The sequence below is a fragment of the Trematomus bernacchii genome, unplaced genomic scaffold (assembly GCF_902827165.1).
Source record: "Trematomus bernacchii unplaced genomic scaffold, fTreBer1.1, whole genome shotgun sequence".
Lineage (NCBI taxonomy): Eukaryota > Metazoa > Chordata > Actinopteri > Perciformes > Nototheniidae > Trematomus > Trematomus bernacchii.
In genome coordinates this window covers 491,856-512,185 of record NW_022987581.1, presented here as the reverse complement: position 1 = coordinate 512,185, position 20,330 = coordinate 491,856, and the positions used below count along the sequence as shown (strand labels likewise).

At 39.1% G+C, this 20,330-nt stretch overlaps 1 protein-coding gene across 1 annotated transcript; it reads left to right on the top strand.

Annotated features, from left to right (window-relative positions):
• Positions 1-2,962: 2,962 nt before the first annotated feature.
• Positions 2,963-20,112, top strand: cnn1b (calponin 1, basic, smooth muscle, b). The gene is made up of 7 exons (XM_034127135.1): positions 2,963-3,206; positions 13,391-13,512; positions 15,773-15,839; positions 16,725-16,862; positions 17,404-17,520; positions 18,879-19,025; positions 19,239-20,112. The coding sequence occupies exons 1-7, from the start codon at positions 3,147-3,149 to the stop codon at positions 19,476-19,478; spliced, it is 891 nt and encodes a 296-aa protein (XP_033983026.1). The 5' UTR covers positions 2,963-3,146; the 3' UTR covers positions 19,479-20,112.
• Positions 20,113-20,330: the final 218 nt, after the last annotated feature.

Below are 20,330 nucleotides of genomic sequence, written 5' to 3'. Positions count from 1 at the left end.
TATGGACCGAATTGTAATATTGAGAATCGTCGAACAAAACAAAAATAGCCAAATACCAAAAATAATTACGTTATAGGTTTTAGTAAACGACCATGGTTTGTCCTAAAATAAGTATGTTTGTTCCATAAGTTACGTACAGTACGCAGGTTTAAATAAGTCAATGTTAGCTTTTCATTTCTCACTCGATACAAACACCCTGACCTATACTCCATGTGTGGATTTGCGCAGAATTTGATTAAAACATATTTGTGATCCGTAAAAAACAAACACAGCCCCAGATAAAACATCTCATTGACAATCCTGTTTGGTTGTAAGGGTACGTAAGATTCACCAGGCTGCTCAGTTACCCACGATTAGCCCCTAAAGATGGGATTAGATATCATATATCTTTTTATAAACCAATTTACATGACTTATCAGATGAATCCATCATGCTACAGAATGCATGTGATGCTGTAGGATCATTATAAATCAGGTGCTGGACTCCTGAAAACGTTTCTATATTTCCTGCACAAATTATAATGTATATGTTGTATTGTTCAGTGCGCTGGCATTTTAATTAGTATGGAGAGAAACATCACATTGTGAACATAGCGTTCAGCGGAGTCTCTCATGCAGACCATTGCTCTGCGGTAATTACTTTAAGCTGTGTGTGTGTGTGTGTGTGTGTGTGTGTGTGTGCGTGCGTGCGTGCGTGCGTGCGTGCGAGGGTAAATCCATTGAAGCCCTTTGCATAGTTGCTGGGTAACAGTGTGTGTCCAGTAATCTTGCATTTGCACACTTTCATAAATCCATACCAGGAGTCAGCTCGATGTGTCACTCTTTCATTCATCCTCGGCCTTTCTAGAAGTATCCTCTCTACCAGGAAAACACACATTTTGCTGGTCTAATCATTGGGTCTGTTTGTTTTGGAGAGAGGGAGGAGATAATTTGTCTTCCGGTAAAGGAAAACTCCTGAAAGACGAAAATGAAAGGAATCAAACTGGGAAAAGTTGACGCCACTACTTGTTTTCGTTATCATTGAAGGCCCTTTGCGTCAGGAAAGTACATCATTTACGATGAAGTATTTATTCCATTGCCATCCTTACTGTCCTTTGTCCATGTACTCCAATACATCCGTTTACTATATGACAAAGGGATTCCAGTGTGTTTTAGTGCGATTTTAGCTGCTTTTTAAGCATATTTAGATGATTATCGGGATAATGTCGCACTCATTTTGAGTACCTACTCAGAATGCGGCTAACATTCTATAAATAAAAAAGAATAACCTAATGCTAGAATAAACAATTATATAACCCTGACGACTGCATATTGTTAAATTAGTGACATTTTGAATGCAAGCCAAGTACTTTTTCCATGTAGTATAATACTATAAATGTAAGTGCTTCTTCAATACTGACCCTGTGTCGCTCACTCACGCAGTTAGTAAGTTAATTAACCAACAAATTGTCCATTTAATTTGACAAATGAAGCTTTAATAATCTCTTAAAATCTGTAATATCTTCATATGCATCTTGACTCCTAACATCAACAAGATCCTTGTCAGAAACGTCCAAAACGCTCACATTTCTTCATGTTTCAGCCAGTCTGATTTTTTACTACCAAGTAAATATATAACAGTTTTGCAATACCTGTCAATAGAATACAAAAGTAGAAACAAAGCAAGAATTATGATAACTATTGAAAAATGACAAATGCAGAGGCATTAGGCTAAAATACTCAGTAGCCTAGTTTACAGTTAAACAAAAAATGATGAAAATGTAAAATGAGTAAAATAATAAGGATTGCCAAAGTAGAAAATTACAAATGAATGTTCAAAGGCTAACATAGCCAGTAACTGACATACCAGCTAATGTTATACCCATTAATATTCGATATTCAGCACTAGCAATGGTATTTTTATTCTCACTTATTCGCACCCTTTCATCTGTCCCTGGTTTTTCCATAATGTTCCTCTCTGGCGTTCCTTTCCTCCAACGACATGTGTCTGGTAGTCACACACACACACACATACACACACACACACACACACACACACACGCACACACACACACACACACACACACACACACACACACACACACACACACACACACACACACACGCACACACACACACACACACACACACGCACACACACACACACACACACACACACACACACACACACACACACACACACACACACACACACACACACACACACACACACACACACACACACACACACACCACACACATTCCTCTCCCTGGAGGATCAGCTCTGGAGTAAAAGAGGAACACCGACTCACTGCTGTGACGTCAGCAGAGGAACAGATGTCAGATATGCTGCGTAATCCCACAGATATGTATGGATGTATACATAAAGAAAAGTGATGGAAGAAGTACATTGTATATTGTATTTATATGGTGTGTTATATATATTTCATACGTCTTTCTACGGTTGATTCTTCCTTTTATTTGATTAAAGTGTGCCTTGTAAACATGCAGCTGTAACAAAACTACTGTATATCCCAATTTAGGATCAAAATCGGACATCTAATATAATCTGATATAATGTTATATTTATTTATTGTTATTATGTATCCTTGTAGAAAATGGGTTTTGTGACAGTTCAGCATGTGCACATTATACTAATAGACTGCATATATAAAGATTGTACTACAATATATAACATTATATATATTAAGGTTATCATTAGTTATCATGAAATGCATGTTAGGGCTATGACTGATAACTCAGATACATTCATTAAACATGACAGTGACATCAGAGCAGCAGCAGATCTGAACCCTGATGTGAACATCGAGTGAAAAGTGGAAAAAGTGACACTGATTAAATCTAATACCCAAGCGATGACATCACTCTGAGGATGCTGCGCGCTGATTGGACGGCGGGCTCGACCAATCAGCGCGCACACACATGGGAAGAGTTTAAAAAAGATTCAGAAAAGTGTCGGAAAGTTGTCGGAAATCCTCCAAAGAAGCAGCTCCAAGATCCGCTCCGACGATAAAAACAATAATTAGAAGTGAAGTAATAATACCCTCGGATTTGTTCGGGACTTTCCCTGTGTGTCCCTCCTGCTTCTCCTCTTTTTAAAGCACTTATTTCTACTGTAAATAGACCCCAAAAAAAGAAAACGACAGGATGACAACACATTTCAGGAGCGGACCTGCTTTCGGTCTTTCTGCAGAGGTCAAGAGTAAGGTAGGTTTACTTTATTTTACTTTAATTAAGTGTATTTTTATTATAAACGGACTATATTTACCTGAATATTGGTTTTGATGATGGCGCATTGATACATCAAGTGAACCGGTCAAGGGTCAGTGTGATGACGTACATTGTAAACAGTCCCACTACTGCACTATTTAAATATTTAATCCTGAGCAAAGCTAACTTTTAGATTAGATAAATAGTTAAAAAAATACGTTTTTGGTCAAATGGTGGTTAATAAGACATATTTAGGTCCATATATGGACATTTATAGGATGATTTTGGACAAGCTAGTTGTGGTTATGTTGTTCCTCAATGTCACTCTTTCAATATGTAACCCTGAATAAAACTAACTTTTACATTAGATAAATAGTTTTAAAATACGTTTTTAGTCAAATGGTGGTTAATATGACATATTTAGGTCCATATATGGACATTTATAGGATCATTTTGGATAAATACAAGCAAGTTGTGGTCATGTTGTCCCTCTATGGCACTATTTCAATATTAGTTCCTTAGTAAAACTAACTTTTACATTAGATAAATAGTTCAAATATAAGTTTTTGGTTAAATGGTTGTTAATATGATATATTTATGTCCATATATGGACGATTATAGGATCATTTTGGATAAAAACAAGCTAGTTGTGGTCATGTTGTCCCTCTATGGCACTATTTTATTATTTATTCCTGAATAAAACTCACTTTTAGATTAGATAAATAGTTAAAATATACGTTTATGGTCAAATGGTGATTAATATTATATATTTAGGTCCATATATGGAGACATTATGGGATGTTTTGGATAAATACAAGCAAGTTGTGGTCATGTTGTTCCTCTATGGCACTATTTTATTATTTATTCCTGAATAAAACTCACTTTTACATTAGATAAATAGTTAAAAAACACGTTTATGGTCAAATGGTGGTTAATATGATATATTTAGGTCCATATATGGAGACATTATGGGATGTCCCTGAATAAGCTAGTTGTGCTCATGTTGTTCCTCTATGGCACTATTTTTATTATTTATTCCTAAATCAGAGTCACCTAAAGATAGTGTTAGTTAAAAATAAATCTAATCAGTTTGGTTATTGGTCGAATGGTGGTTAATAACATATTTAGGTCCATATAAGGAGACATTATGGCATATTGCTGGATAAATATAAGCTTGTTGTTGCTAATGCTGCTAATGCTAACTCATTAAAACGTTCTAAAAATGTGCTGAGTGTTTCCTTCATTTAGATATTTTTATTTGCCCCTTAGAGTTATTAAACCGGCTGTGATGTGATGTGTTTAGGCATCTCATTCCAGTGTGAGTCCAGGTTTAGTGCTTGCTTTGGAAACAGCTTTTTACACACACTTATGGTGATAGATCACACGGTGAGGGAAGTGATTGTTTTGGAGGGGAAAGTAGGTTTTAGTGGCCAAATAATATGAGTGCTTGTGAAGGAGCAGCGAGAGCGGGGGGAGGGGGGGTGAGGTTTGACAGGTATTGCAAAACTGTTACATTTTTACTTGGTAGTAAGAAATCAGACTGGCTGACACATGAAGAAATGTGAGCGTTTTGGACGTTTCTGACAAGGATCTTGTTGGTGTTAAGAGTCAAGATGCATGTGAAGATATTACAGATTTTAAGAGATTATTAAAGCTTCATTTGTCAAATTAAATGGACAATTTGTTGGCTAATTAACTTACTAACTGCGTGAGTGAGCGACACAGGATCAGAAGTGAAGAAGCACTTAGATTTCCCTTTACTTAAAGTGGACCTATCATGCTATATTTAAATGATATATTGTAGGGCCATACCTATATAAGGTATATTTATACGTTTCTGTTTTCAAAATACCAAACAGATCATGCATTTTAGCCATGCCTCATTTCGCTCTATGTGCTGTTTGCTGTCTACGGGTCTGATTCTGCTGACCACGCCCCCCTGCAGGAGAGGGGAGACGTGCTCTGATCAGCTGCTGGGCTGTCAGAAGAGGGGGAGAAAAAGAGATCTCTGTCCTCCGTGTTTTATTATATAGAGTCGTTATTCATTAGTTTCAAAGCTCAATAAATAACAAAGAAGACCTTTGACCGGCACTTTTCTAATTTTGTCCGGAAGATTTCAACTTTAACGGACATCTTGACCGGCGAAACAAACTGAAACTGAAACTCTGCCGCACGGTCCCCTCGTTCCTTGGAAGAGGCGGAGAGGTGGGTGTTTGTCATCTGCTGGTGGACTAACCGGAGAGAATTACAGTGCTTGCCTCGACGGGGAGGGATTGCATTGCAGCGGGAGCAAACGCTTGGCTCGGGGAGGGAGAAAAAAAGCCACAGTGGAGAATAAACAGAAGGGTAACCATGGTAACTATGGGCGGGAAGTCTTCTTCGCTGCTTTTGTGGCAGACTACAGCGCCACTTACAGGCCTGGCATATGTACTACAGCATCTCCAGCGCTTTCGAGCGGCAATGGCCGTGGCTGTCTCCTCCTGATTGGTGGAGTTGGCCCAATAGCCGTAGCGCCACCGTCCTGACGTCAGGACAGTGTTCAAATCTGGATCAGTTTTTATCAGATCCGTTGCAGCCCCTTTTTTAGAGATTTGGGTATGGAGGAAAATAGAGAGGGTTGTGTTTTCTGACACTTGGTGAGTTCCCTGGAACACCGGGGACACATATTCATGTATAAAAGACGTACAAAAGTGCATTTTGCATGATAGGTCCCCTTTAAGTATTATACTACATGGAGAAAGTACTTGGCTTGCATTCAAAATGTCACTAATGTAAAAGTAAATACATCATTTTAACAATATGCAGTCGTCAGGGTTATATAATTGTTTATTCTAGCATTAGGTTATTCTTTTTTATTTATAGAATGTTAGCCGCATTCTGAGTAGGTATTTCGAGGTTATCCTAGTCAAAATAAGTGCGACATTTTCCCGATAATCATCTAAATATGCTTAAAAAGCAGCTAAAATCGCACTAAAACACGCTGGAATCCCTTTGTCATATACTTAGTTAAGATACAAGTATTTTTATTAAATCATGTGACTAATATTTTTAGAAAGGTAGTAGAAAACAAAGCGCTCACCTGTTAGATCGCGAACACCTGAGTCCACCCTAGTCAAACAACCCTAAATAAAGTTATCATAAATCATTATTTTAAATAGCCACACCGTGAGTCTGTTCTTTCTTACATCTGCACTTCTCTACAATAATCTATAAGCTGTTTCAAGTCACTTATGTGAAGATTTCCACGATTAACATATTGTAAGTTGTGTTTTTTTACGCTATAAAAACCTTTATGGTCTCTTCCCTGTTATTTTAACATTGTCAGGAGTCAAGATTGACCACTCTACACACTGTTTGTAGTTTAATTGCTCAGATTTTCTATGTTAAATAGGAAAAGATAAAATAATATGTTGGAGTAAAATATTCCCCTTTAGAAATGAACTAAGAAATAACCAGTTAATGAAGAAACACCTCAAATTTGGCCTTAAATACTTGAGTAAATGTACCTATACATTCCACCACTGCATTGTGATGTACCCGGCAGAGTGTGAACACACACACACACACACACACACACACACACACACACACACACACACACACACACACACACACACACACACACACAGCCTGGGAACAGAGGCATGAGTCAGAGCTGCTGACAGCATGAGAAAGGTCACCATCATCATCATCATCCTCATCATCATAGTTATAGTCCTGCAGGGATGTCACCTCTTCCCTGAATAGTGCCGTCTCTCATCACAGCTTTAATCCGCCTTCATAGGAAACCAGCATTCTTTCATCACTACGTTCTCAGCGGGCTCTTAGTCACAATTACAGGGTCGACTTTTGGACCTTTTGTTTAGCTGTTTTGCTGCCATGTTCGCACCTTTTCCATTAACACACTAGTATAACTAAGCTTTATTTGTATAGCACTTATTATACACAGGATGCAGCTCAAAGTGCTTCGACCTTTGGGCACAAGACAAACAAATAATAAGATAACATTTCAGTCGAGTCAGAGGCTAAACCATATTGGCTCGTGCAGTGAAGTAAAGAAGACACTTAAAATAACGTGTGTAAGAGCCACTTAAGCACATATTATAATGGAGATAACATGTTGATGTGGGCATGACAGATTACAAAGTTGTTAAATATCATTTAAATTAATACTATGTTTCTGTATGTATTAATATAGGTGTAAGGTTATGTCTCTGTTTGCTATCCTTCTGTTATAACGAGGCTAAATGTTATTATTTCAGCTTTAAAGAGGCCCTATTATGCTTTTTGGGGTTTTCCCTTTCCTGTAGTTTGTTATATGGGTTTTTGTAAATTGTCTGCAAAGGCTTAAATCCTAAAGTTACAATAGTGACAATCGCGCTTCTATTGGCTATCGCTCAAACACATTGTACGTGATAGGCTAAGGGGCGGGACATCTGTAATCAGTTGAGCAATCACAACAGGTTTATTGACATTTTATGGAGTCAGAATTAAGATACCCTGCATAATGAGTGGTTAATGTGGATTGTATGAACGTCCATTATATTATGGAATACAAAAAGGTAAATAGGCAAAAGAAAAATGCGATAAAATAGGACACATATCAACGACTCGCTCAGTAAACGTACTGTAAGACAGAAATAAGACACAATATATCAGAAACAGGTTTATTATGAGGTAGGTTAACACATACGAGGAATTTGACGTGGTGTTATGGTGCGTACATAACATACATACAAATTAAACCAAAATTAAAAACACAGATAGAAAACTATTTTAAGAAAACTATAATAACGTAAAACAATATTTGAAATTATAGTAAAATATAGCAGTATTTACATTGAATATGGTTGAAATCGTAGAAATCGAATAATAATAATAGATTACATTTGTATAGCGCCTTTCAAGGGACCCAAGGCCGCTTTACATGGTGAACAAACAAACAAACAAAAGGGGCAAATAAGTAAAATATTAAATAAATAGCAGTAGGAGTGGAAGCAAGGGGACTGTGATGGGTTATTGGAATACAAATATGTGCAGTAATGAAAGAAACATGTTCATTTTATTCACATTTATTTTTGATGTGGGGCTTCAGGGGTCATGCAGGGATGAGTTCCTGCGTCGTGACGTCAGAGAGCAGAAACACTGTCGGGTACATCAGAGAAATCGAAACGCCTTGTAAGGAGAGACCGCGCTCTGACTGGGAACTGGAGAAAGTGTCCCGAATCTAAACAGTTTACACGAACGACAAAACACCGTGGTGACAGAACACAGGAGCAGATACAGGCTCAGCAGGAGACCTTAACTCAGGGGAACTATTTCTCTGTTTGTGTGTGGAGGGATTTCCACCATCACTCACAAACAGACAGACAGGTTGATGAATTTATATTAATACATAAAACCAGGCAGGTTGCAGTGTAACATCAGAGGAGACTGGGACAATTGTACATTCTCAAACTGCACCACCAGAGATTATTAAGGAACTACAGCACGGTCACATGACTTCACCTCACCACCGCTAAGCTAAAGGCGGCTAATGTTGGGCTATAAAGGAACTACAGCACGGTCACATGACTTCACGACGTCACCACCGCTAAGCTAAAGGAGGCTAATGTTGGGCTATAAAGGAACTACAGCACGGTCACATGACTTCATGTCACCACCGCTAAGCTAAAGGTGGCTAATGTTGGGCTATAAAGGAACTACAGCACGGTCATATGACTTCACGTCACCACCGCTAAGCTAAAGGTGGCTAATGTTGGGCTCGAAAGAAACTACAGCACGGTCACATGACTTCATGTCACCACCGCTAAGCTAAAGGCGGCTAATGTTGGGCTATAAAGGAACTACAGCACGGTCACATGACTTCACGTCACCACCGCTAAGCTAAAGGCGGCTAATGTTGGGCTATAAAGGAACTACAGCACGGTCACATGACTTCATGTCACCACCGCTAAGCTAAAGGTGGCTAATGTTCAGCTTGATTACATTTAGTCGTCTCATTTAGACACGTAGAAGCTTCAACTATTCACCAGTGTGGTAGTTACTGAGGTATTTTATGTCGTAAAAGAAAACGTGAAAATGTCTTCAGCTTAACTACAGACCTTATTTCAGACATCTAAACAAAAACAAAATTCAAAACTTGAAGCACTTCATTGTATTTTATGAAGTTGTTATTCCTGCATGATACCTGAACTTTTTTGGTTCCCACATGGTTGACTTGACTTATTGTTAGTCCTTTGGGGAAACAAGTCGGGTATATAAAGGTAATATAAATATGATCTAACATAGGCAAAATGTAATTTGAAAACTGATGTGGGTATTTCAGTTCAGTTAGAGTTTATGCAAGGCTTATTAAACGAATACAAATGATATGTATTCAAGTACAGTTTTGAGGTACTTGTACTTACTCCTATTTGATGGTTCTCTATCATTTTGAACTTTACACTAGCTTACTTAACAACTTTAGTAAGAAAAGATAATGATTGTATTTAACAATACATTTACTAAGATTAAATCAGATGTCCAAACATACATTCCCTTTCTGAACCCCTCCATGCTTTAATATTAATAACTGACACTTGAATTATCCAATATTTTACAAAGATATACAATAATGACACAAGACACCTTTATTTTGCAGAACCTTTTTTTGTTTTTCCTGCCTCTTAAATCCTCGCACAACCCTCAAATTGATCTTTGTATATACTAATGAATGACTAACAGCTGTTGTGACTGCATGTGTAATCTCTACGATAAGAAGAACAACAAAATTGCATCATCCCGTCCTCTCTTTATCAGACGGGATTGACCTGAACAGTCAGCTCGCTGTAAAAGGGCATATTCTGGAAAACTCGGAGGGACACAGAAATATGATCCGGGCCAATCGGAGAGAGGGGGAGACAGGGGAGAAAAAGAGAGAGGAGGGAATGTTTTTGGGAAGCTGTTTCTCCCAAGTTTGGTGTGACTGCCTGGAAGCTGCTTTGAAATACTGTGTGTTTGTGTTGGCTGCTGCTGCCAGACTGTGGAGACAAATCTGCAGAACATTCAGGAAGAGAGAGGGGTGTGTGTGTGTGTGAGCTTATTTTTTGTTATTAAAGGGGCCATATAATGCTCATTTTCAGGTGTATATCAGTATGTAGTGTCTCTACTTTAAAGAGTCCTCTCCTGCTGATGTTCAGGTGTATATCAGTTTGTAGTGTCTCTACTTTAAAGAGTCCTCTCCTGCTGATGTTCAGGTGTATATCAGTATGTAGTGTCTCTACTTTAAAGAGTCCTCTCCTGCTGATGTTCAGGTGTATATCAGTATGTAGTGTCTCTACTTTAAAGAGTCCTCTCCTGCTGATGTTCAGGTGTATATCAGTATTTAGTGTCTCTACTTTAAAGAGTCCTCTCCTGCTGATGTTCAGGTTCATATCAGTATGTAGTGTCTCTACTTTAAAGAGTCCTCTCCTGCTGATGTTCAGGTGTATATCAGTATGTAGTGTCTCTACTTTAAAGAGTCCTCTCCGCTGATGTTCAGGTGTATATCAGTATGTAGTGTCTCTACTTTAAAGAGTCCTCTCCTGCTGATGTTCAGGTGTATATCAGTATGTAGTGTCTCTACTTTAAAGAGTCCTCTCCTGCTGATGTTCAGGTGTATATCAGTATGTAGTGTCTCTACTTTAAAGAGTCCTCTCCTGCTGATGTTCAGGTGTATATCAGTATGTAGTGTCTCTACTTTAAAGAGTCCTCTGCTGCTGATGTTCAGGTGTATATCAGTATGTAGTGTCTCTACTTTAAAGAGTCCTCTCCTGCTGATGTTCAGGTGTATATCAGTATGTAGTGTCTCTACTTTAAAGAGTCCTCTGCTGCTGATGTTCAGGTGTATATCAGTATGTAGTGTCTCTACTTTAAAGAGTCCTCTCCTGCTGATGTTCAGGTGTATATCAGTATGTAGTGTCTCTACTTTAAAGAGTCCTCTCCTGCTGATGTTCAGGTGTATATCAGTATGTAGTGTCTCTACTTTAAAGAGTCCTCTGCTGCTGATGTTCAGGTGTATATCAGTATGTAGTGTCTCTACTTTAAAGAGTCCTCTCCTGCTGATGTTCAGGTGTATATCAGTATGTAGTGTCTCTACTTTAAAGAGTCCTCTGCTGCTGATGTTCAGGTGTATATCAGTATGTAGTGTCTCTACTTTAAAGAGTCCTCTCTTGCTGATGTTCAGGTGTATATCAGTATGTAGTGTCTCTACTTTAAAGAGTCCTCTCCTGCTGATGTTCAGGTGTATATCAGTATGTATTGTCTCTACTGGGACATGTCTTCATGCTTTAATGTTCAAAAAGCTCTTTATTTTTCTCATACTGTCTGTGCTGCAGCACCTCTTTTCACCCTCTGTCTGAAACCAGAGCCCAGTCTGCTCAGATTGGTTAGCCGGCCGGCTCAGTTGTGATTGGTCAACCGCTTAGAGATGTCCCGCCCCTTGGCCTATCACGTACAATGTGTTGGAGCGCTGTCGGGAACACTTTGCAGACCTTTTAGTTTCCGTAACTTATTTTGGATTTGACTTACAATGGTCCTAACTCACTATTTTATATTTCAGCTTTTCATGGGTATATCTGGTCATTAAAGCAACAACATAATGCATTTTACGGAGCCAGGGAGAGACGATGCATTCTTATTGTTTCTGACCTTACCTCAAATAATTCTTTACTGCTTTAAGATTTATTATGTGTTATAATCCCTTGTGAGAAACAATGTGTGAAAATGGTTATTCTGAGTAACTGAAAAGCTGGCATGGAAACACATATTACACTGTAGAGTCTTTCTTATTCATCTTTACTCAGTGGGTTTTATTTTCTTATCAAGTGTGTTTTATTTCCAGCTTATTTCCCTGTTGCTGTGTTGATTCACTTTCTCCTTTTCCTTGGAAATGTTTGGAAATGAGTAGGGTTGCAAAGGGGCGGAAAAGTCCCGGTACATTTCCGGAAAGTTTCCGGTAAATTTCCATGGGAAGTTAAGCTGGGGAATTTTGGAAATATTCCATATTTGAAATAAATTAATTTATTTAAGTTTTCCGCACTCTCGCGGGAATATCTCCGCAATGGAGCGAGCTTAAGTTTCCCAGCGCAACACCTTCGTCACACATGTTTCCACTTGTTTGTACCATTTTCAGGCGATTTGTAATCTGTTCTAGAAAAAAACGATGTGTTTTTGGATATTTGGGGAGTTAGGTGGTCCGCGAGTGTTTTTTTATTGGTTAAGTGGTCCTTGGTATGAAAAAGTTTGAGAAACACTGTACTAGATGAATACATTTGTATGTGATATTTGCAATTTAAACATTAAATAAATATATTACCCCATAATATCATCAAAACATACTTCACTTTGTGTAGCCCACAGGCTCAAATGTGTGGCTTCATTTGTGCTTTGGGCTCAAAAGTGTGATCCAGTCTTCTAGAAATCATGTGTGCATGTGATGGAGGAATGCACAGTGCCTGTAGGGGGTGTGGTCTCAATAGCCATGCAGTAAGCAGTGTGCTATGTGCATGTGATTGAGGAATGGCATGGATATTTAAGTGTACTTGAATGGCATCTGTTTGTTTTAGTCAAGATTATGCTAAAATATACTTTCCCCAACTATATTTAAGTTCCCTATGAAGAGCCAACCTTCAATTTAGAAAATTCCCAGTTAATTCCCATAAATTCCCATGAAAAGTTTCCATCTTTGAAAATTCCCGGAATTTTGCAACCCTAGAAATGATACAGGAATTACACACAGATACAAATAAAGTGATACCATTAAATTAATAATGCTAAATTGGAATGATATCCACTGGAATTTACACAATTTGATAAGATCTGGTGTACATATCATCTTCAAACGAGCAACTAGAGGCACATTTTGCATGCTTTTTAACCAAATCTATTCCTATACTACTTCACATATACATAGTTTACTTCTTCCAGCATTTCTATTTGCACCATTGAGTCAATTGCACTATTAGCTATTGTGCATTTGACAATAAAGCCTTTCAATCTGCCTGATTTTCTGTTTCCTTTGACATTTACTAAGAAGATCTAGTTTTGGTCATGGAGAGTTCGAGGGGCTGACGTCAGCTGTAGTTTTGTTACAAGAGTGGATATTAAACAGTAGTCCTCTGATCTGATGTTTGACCTCTGACCTCCCTCTGACCTCTCAGCTGGCGGGGAAGTACGACCCTCAGAAGGAGGAGGATCTGAGGCTGTGGATCCAGGACGTGACGGGGAAACAAGTCGGGGAGAACTTCATGGAGAGTCTGAAGAATGGAGTCCTGCTGTGCGAGTGAGTGGGAAAAAACACAGAAACATCTTATTCACCATTAAAGGTCACCTATTATGCAAAATCCACTTTTTCATGTCTCTTCTACATCAACATGTGTCCCCTCTTCTTCATGTCTCTTCTACATCAACATGTGTCCCCTCTTCTTCATGTCTCTTCTACATCAACATGTGTCCCCTCTTCTTCATGTCTCTTCTACATCAACATGTGTCCCCTCTTCTTCATGTCTCTTCTACATCAACATGTGTCCCCTCTTCTTCATGTCTCTTCTACATCAACATGTGTCCCTTCTTCTTCATGTCTCTTCTACATCAACATGTGTCCCCTCTTCTTCATGTCTCTTCTACATCAACATGTGTCCCCTCTTCTTCATGTCTCTTCTACATCAACATGTGTCCCCTCTTCTTCATGTCTCTTCTACATCAACATGTGTCCCCTCTTCTTCATGTCTCTTCTACATCAACATGTGTCCCCTCTGTGTAAAGAGACTCTGAAAGTTTCAGGAACAAAGATTCTCTCTCTTTTTCTCCTGATCCATTTCTATAAAAACCTGTCTGAAAATGAGCTGATCAGATTTTGGCCACTTTATGATGTCATAACGATGTTTTGTCTTGTGTAACAATTAGCCAATCACCAACCAAGGTAACCCCCACCTTATCACCTGAATCTCCTCCTAGAGCACCATTGTGTTCTTTGTAACCAAATCTCTCTCAGAGGGGCGTGGGGAGGGGCTCCTTATTTTCATCTGAAGTAACAGACAGAGAATCAGCACTTTTGAAACAGGGCTGAAACAGAGGGGATTATGGGTAATGCTGCAATGATCTGTTTGGTGTTTCAGCCAATCAGAGACAGGTTCTGGATATATCTGAGACCTGTGATATATTGATGAAAAACAGTATAATAGGGGACCTTTAACTTATACTTCATTATGGGCCTGCACAATTATTTATAATGTTACTGAAATCACAATATGGACTAGTGGTAAATCGTAGTACAGTAAGTGCAGTATTTGGTAAAAGCTATATATGTGACAATATTTAAATGAAGTATTGTGGTGCTGCAGAGAAGTCCCTATATTATAGCGGGTGAAGGAATGAGAAATATATATCCCAGAAATGAGTCAGCATTTTAACACTTCAGGGTTCCCTCGTCTCAAAATCAATGTGTTTTTGGTTGTTAGCCTAAAAATAAGGTCTGTTGTATAACACAAGCTGAAGAGATGTTAACGGTTTGTTCTACGTCATTAAATACGTCAGTAAATACCCGACTGTTGAATATCTGAAGCTTCTATGTGTCTTAAAAACTTCAGTTGCCAACAAGTCGCTAAATAAAGCTAGTAAACGTCATCACACCCAACATTAGCCTCCTTTAGCTTAGCGGTGGTGACGTGAAGTCATGTGACCGTGCTGTAGTTCCTTTATAGCCCAACATTAGCCGCCTTTAGCTTAGCGGTGGTGACGTGAAGTCATGTGACCGTGCTAGTTCCTTTATAGCCCAACATTAGCCACCTTTAGCTTAGCGGTGGTGACGTGAAGTCATGTGACCGTGCTGTAGTTCCTTTATAGCCCAACATTAGCCTCCTTTAGCTTAGCGGTGGTGACGTGAAGTCATGTGACCGTGCTGTAGTTCCTTTATAGCCCAACATTAGCCGCCTTTAGCTTAGCGGTGGTGACGTGAAGTCATGTGACCGTGCTGTAGTTCCTTTATAGCCCAACATTAGCCTCCTTTAGCTTAGCGGTGGTGACGTGAAGTCATGTGACCGTGCTGTAGTTCCTTTATAGCCCAACATTAGCCTCCTTTAGCTTAGCGGTGGTGACGTGATGTCATGTGACCGTGCTGTAGTTCCTTTTATAGCCCAACATTAGCCACCTTTAGCTTAGCGGTGGTGACGTGAAGTCATGTGACCATGCTGTAGTTCCTTTATAGCCCAACATTAGCCTCCTTTAGCTTAGCGGTGGTGACGTGAAGTCATGTGACCGTGCTGTAGTTCCTTTTATAGCCCAACATTAGCCACCTTTAGCTTAGCGGTGGTGACGTGAAGTCATGTGACCAAGCTGTAGTTCCTTTATAGCCCAACATTAGCCGCCTTTAGCTTAGCGGTGGTGACGTGAAGTCATGTGACCGTGCTGTAGTTCCTTTATAGCCCAACATTAGCTTTTTACTCCTGGAGATTGCATTTACGCTTACACATTTGTTATATGTGGAGATATCCTGCTGAACACAGCATGAACGTCTTTCTGATTTTGTGTCTCTTTCTCTGTAGACTCATCAATGTCCTCCAGCCTGGCTCTGTGAGAAAGATCAGCCAATCCACTCAGAACTGGCACCAGGTAATGTTTGAGCTCTGAGGAGAGAAAAAATTCCTTATTTGTCCGGCGAGTGTCAAAGTCAGGGCTGTTTTCCAGAGCATGCAAACTTTATTTAGTCTGCCGTGTTGACGTTGACAACACAGAGTTTATTGACGTTCCATAAAGTACCTGCTTTATCAAATGAAGCAAATCTCTGCATGGCTTTTAATGAAGAAAAGTAAACAGTGCTCCTTTTAGAGCTTAATTGAAGGTAATTGAAGTGTCCTTCCCTAAAACACCAATTTTTGCTATTTTTTTGTATCTTGATTACTGTATCATCTCAGATAATATGTATTTATTTTCACCTGCATTTGTGATTTTTTTTTTGTTGTAAATATTTCCCCCTTCCCAGGTGCGGTAACTTATTTTAAATTGTACCTACAGTATAATGGTCCATATATATTTTTTACATTGTGTTATTACTATGTATCATAAGATTGTGACAGCATATCAGGCTTTTTTTTTCGGAGCAAGAACGGTGGTAACATCCGGAAAGAAACGTCATGAATTTACACTTTCTTTTTTTCTTTCTCACTAATTTATGACATTTATGGGTTTTTTCCTGGTGATTTTGGTAGATTTCTTCTTCAAATTTGAATTATTTTCACTCTAAATGTTCTGCCCTTTCCAGTTCTGTAACTTATTTTTAGTTGTACCTACAGCAGGCCAAAGACATCGTCATACAGGCTAGCTGTTTCCAGTCTAAACGGCTCTTATTGTTCATTGTGCTTCATTTTGATCAAATACAAAATGAAGTATTTCTAACTCCCAGCAGAAAAGAGTGTAAAGAGGAGTGGAACAAACTACTCGAGAGGTCGCAGAATAGACGCTCTTCTCAACAACTTCCATTGTCCTCTTTCTCCTCAGCTGGAAAACATCGGGAACTTTGTGCGTGCGATCACAGAATATGGCCTGAGGCCGGACGACATCTTTGAAGCCAACGATCTGTTTGAGAACACCAACTACACTCAGGTCCAGAGCACTCTGCTGGCTCTGACAGGCATGGTGAGGACACACACACACACACACACACACACACACACACACACACACACACACACACACACACACACACACACACACACACACACACACACACACACACACACACACACACACACACACACACACACACACACACACACACACACACACACACACACACACACCTGTATTTTGTATTTGCTTTGTACACATTCTGCTGTAACAAAAGTATTTCATATATCAATAAAGTATATAAAATGTAATCTCTTAAATAATGCTGGGAGTAAGACAATCAAGAAGTAATAAAACATTAACAAATATAAAAGTAATTCTAAAGCTTTTGTACGATTTAATTTGTTTAAAAAAATACAATAATAATGTTTTTTTACATTTTTTTATAATTTTAAGGTTTATAAAAGTTATTATAAAGACCAGAGAGAGTTAGCATCTTATACCTTTGTATTGCATAGTACTACAAGCGCTGTCAGTAGAATAATAAAACCAATATGTGTATAAAATGCTCTGTTTCCATTGTTTCCCTCTCTGTCTCTGTGTCTCTCAGGCCAAGTCCAAAGGCTTCCACTCTAAATATGATTTAGGAGTGAAGTACGCGGAGAAGCACCTGCGCCGCTTCGCTCCAGAGAAACTGAAGGAGGGACGCAACGTCATCGGCCTGCAGGTCAGAGACAAGAGAGAACATTCAGTCATGTACCATACTGCAGTATTAGCATATTGGGAGGACAACGTGTCAGAAAAATATCACTGGTCACCGACTTGAGCTTCAATCTCAGGATCCATGTATTTGTGATCCTCTCCAGAATGGAAGTAGTCATCACATACAGAGCATCAACTAGTTCCTGAACAGTGTCCTTCACATGCTGATATCCAAGAGAGGGAGTTACACAGTCACAAGATGGAGGAATACAGGTTCTTGTAGGTAATCGTTGCAGGTCTCCCTTGAAAAAGAGATCTATGATCTCAAGGGACAATCTGGTTAAATAGAGGTTTGAAATTAAATTAAATCACACATCCTGTCATGTACAAAATACTGATTTTTTTTCTCAAAATCTCATGATTCTGACTTTCTCTCAAAATTATGACTTTTTTCTCAAAATTCTGTATTTTTTCTCAAAATCTCAAAATTCTGTCTTTTTTCAAAAAATCTCAAAATCCTGTATTTTTTCTCAAAATCCTGTATTTTTTCTCAAAATCCTGTATTTTTTCTCAAAATCCTGTATTTTTTCTCAAAATCTAAAAATTCTGTATTTTTTCTCATAATCTAAAAATTCTGTATTTTTTCTCAAAATCTCAAAATTCTGTATTTTTTCAAAAAATCTCAAAATCCTGTATTTTTTCTCAAAATCTAAAAATTCTGACTTTTTTTCTCAAAATCTAAAATTTCTGTATTTTTTCTCAAAAGTCTGTCTTTTTCTAAATACTTCAAAAATGTTAATAATCCCTCGTCACCGGCTTGAGCTTCAATCTCAGGATCCATGTATTTCTGATCCTCTCCAGAATGGAAGTAGTCATCACATACAGAGCATCAACTAGTTCCTGAACAGTGTCCTTCACATGCTGATATCCAAGAGAGGGAGTTACACAGTCACAAGATGGAGGAATAGAAAGCAGTATTCAATGTTTACTTCAGATTAGCTCCACGTCAGAAATGATCATGCTTGTCATATGTCTATCTCCATAGAGGCTGAATCATCATGTTAATCACATAGCTATCATATGCCTCAAACAGTCCTGATGCTCTTCTAGGTAATCATACATCCTGTCATGTTCACAGCTACAGTTGGGATACCTTTGTTATCATGTGGACTCTCATATTGCTAGAGTACATTCAGTGTTTTCCCATCACAAAGCAATATAAAGGAGTTCCTTTGGACTCTGGATGATTGTGTCGACAACCAAACATCAAACAATAAATTGAGAAAACAAATGTGAAGGTTAATCCAATAGGAATATAACAATGTCCTCGTACCAACATTGTGTTTTCAGTCATTTAATGTACTTTCTCTTGCTGTTTCTCAGATGGGCACCAACAAGCTGGCCAGTCAGAAAGGCATGACATCTTACGGCACACGGCGCCATCTGTACGACTCCAAGATGGCGATGGAAAGTCCTCTCGACCAATCAACAATCAGCCTGCAGATGGGCACCAACAAGGGGGCCAGCCAGGTGAGGATGGGGACTGATATTTTTATCGATTTTGTTCTTTCGATTCTCTGAATACACATTATCCTGCCCAATCAAGGCCAAAATGATAATCACCATTATTTTGATTAAGATTAAAATCATGATTATATCACAATGAATCATTTGTCAAATCACGTTTACATCACCTGTCTTACCAAACAATCCTCCATCTTGCTTTCCCTTTCTCTCCTCCAGGCTGGTATGACGGCTCCGGGCACACGGAGGCACATCTTCGACAAGAAGCTGGATCTGGAGTCCTGCGACAGCTCCACCATCTCGCTGCAGATGGGCACCAACAAGGTGGCGTCGCAGCAGGGCATGACGTCCTACGGTCTGCCGCGCCAAGTCTACGACAACAAGTACTGCACCAACCCCACCGAGGCCCAGAACAACAACGGGGGGGACGAGTTCGACGGCTACCAGTACGACGACTAAAAGAAAACACACCCTAAAAACCTCCTCCCTCCCTACGCTTACCGTCAGACGACCAGAAAACACGACTCTTTTGTCTTTGTGTCGAAGCAAACTGACTGTTATTTAACACTGATTGACGTTGAACTTCGTCCCCCTAAAGCTTTATGAATTTGTCTTTCCTGAATTAAAGAAAAAATAGCGTTTGCACTGACCCTTACGTCAAAGATTTCCGTATCTATGAGGATTTTTATTACCGCAAAATAAAAAAACAAGCCACACTCAGATTTGTGCTATTTATATTTTTCGCTTTTTTACTTGCTTTGTAAGAGAGTGGTGCAGGAATGAGTCCTAAAACCCGGAAGTGAGTTAGCATTTCAGTACTTTCACATTTTGTTGTACGACATCAAATATGTCAGTAAACACCCCACTGGTGAACGTCACAAAGTGTTTTAAATACAGCTACATTAGTGACTAAATGAGACAAATAAACGCCAAACATTAGCCGCCTTTAGCTTAGCGGTGGTGACGTGAAGTCATGTGACCAAGCTGTAGTTCCTTTATAGCCCAACATTAGCCGCCTTTAGCTTAGCGGTGGTGATGTGAAGTCATGTGACCAAGCTGTAGTTCCTTTATAGCCCAACATTAGCCACCTTTAGCTTAGCGGTGGTGATGTGAAGTCATGTGACCAAGCTGTAGTTCCTTTATAGCCCAACATTAGCCACCTTTAGCTTAGCGGCGGTGATGTGAAGTCATGTGACCAAGCTGTAGTTCCTTTATAGCCCAACATTAGCCACCTTTAGCTTAGCGGTGGTGATGTGAAGTCATGTGACCAAGCTGTAGTTCCTTTATAGCCCAACATTAGCCACCTTTAGC

What these genes read in the sequence shown, in the direction of transcription:
- cnn1b (XM_034127135.1), top strand. Translation starts at nt 3,147, where the DNA reads ATGACAACACATTTCAGGAGCGGACCTGCTTTCGGTCTTTCTGCAGAG. An exon ending in TGCTGGCTCTGACAGGCATG is followed by an intron (nt 16,863 to 17,403) that starts GTGAGGACACAC and finishes TGTGTCTCTCAG; the next exon opens with GCCAAGTCCAAAGGCTTCCA. An exon ending in GCAACGTCATCGGCCTGCAG is followed by an intron (nt 17,521 to 18,878) that starts GTCAGAGACAAG and finishes GCTGTTTCTCAG; the next exon opens with ATGGGCACCAACAAGCTGGC.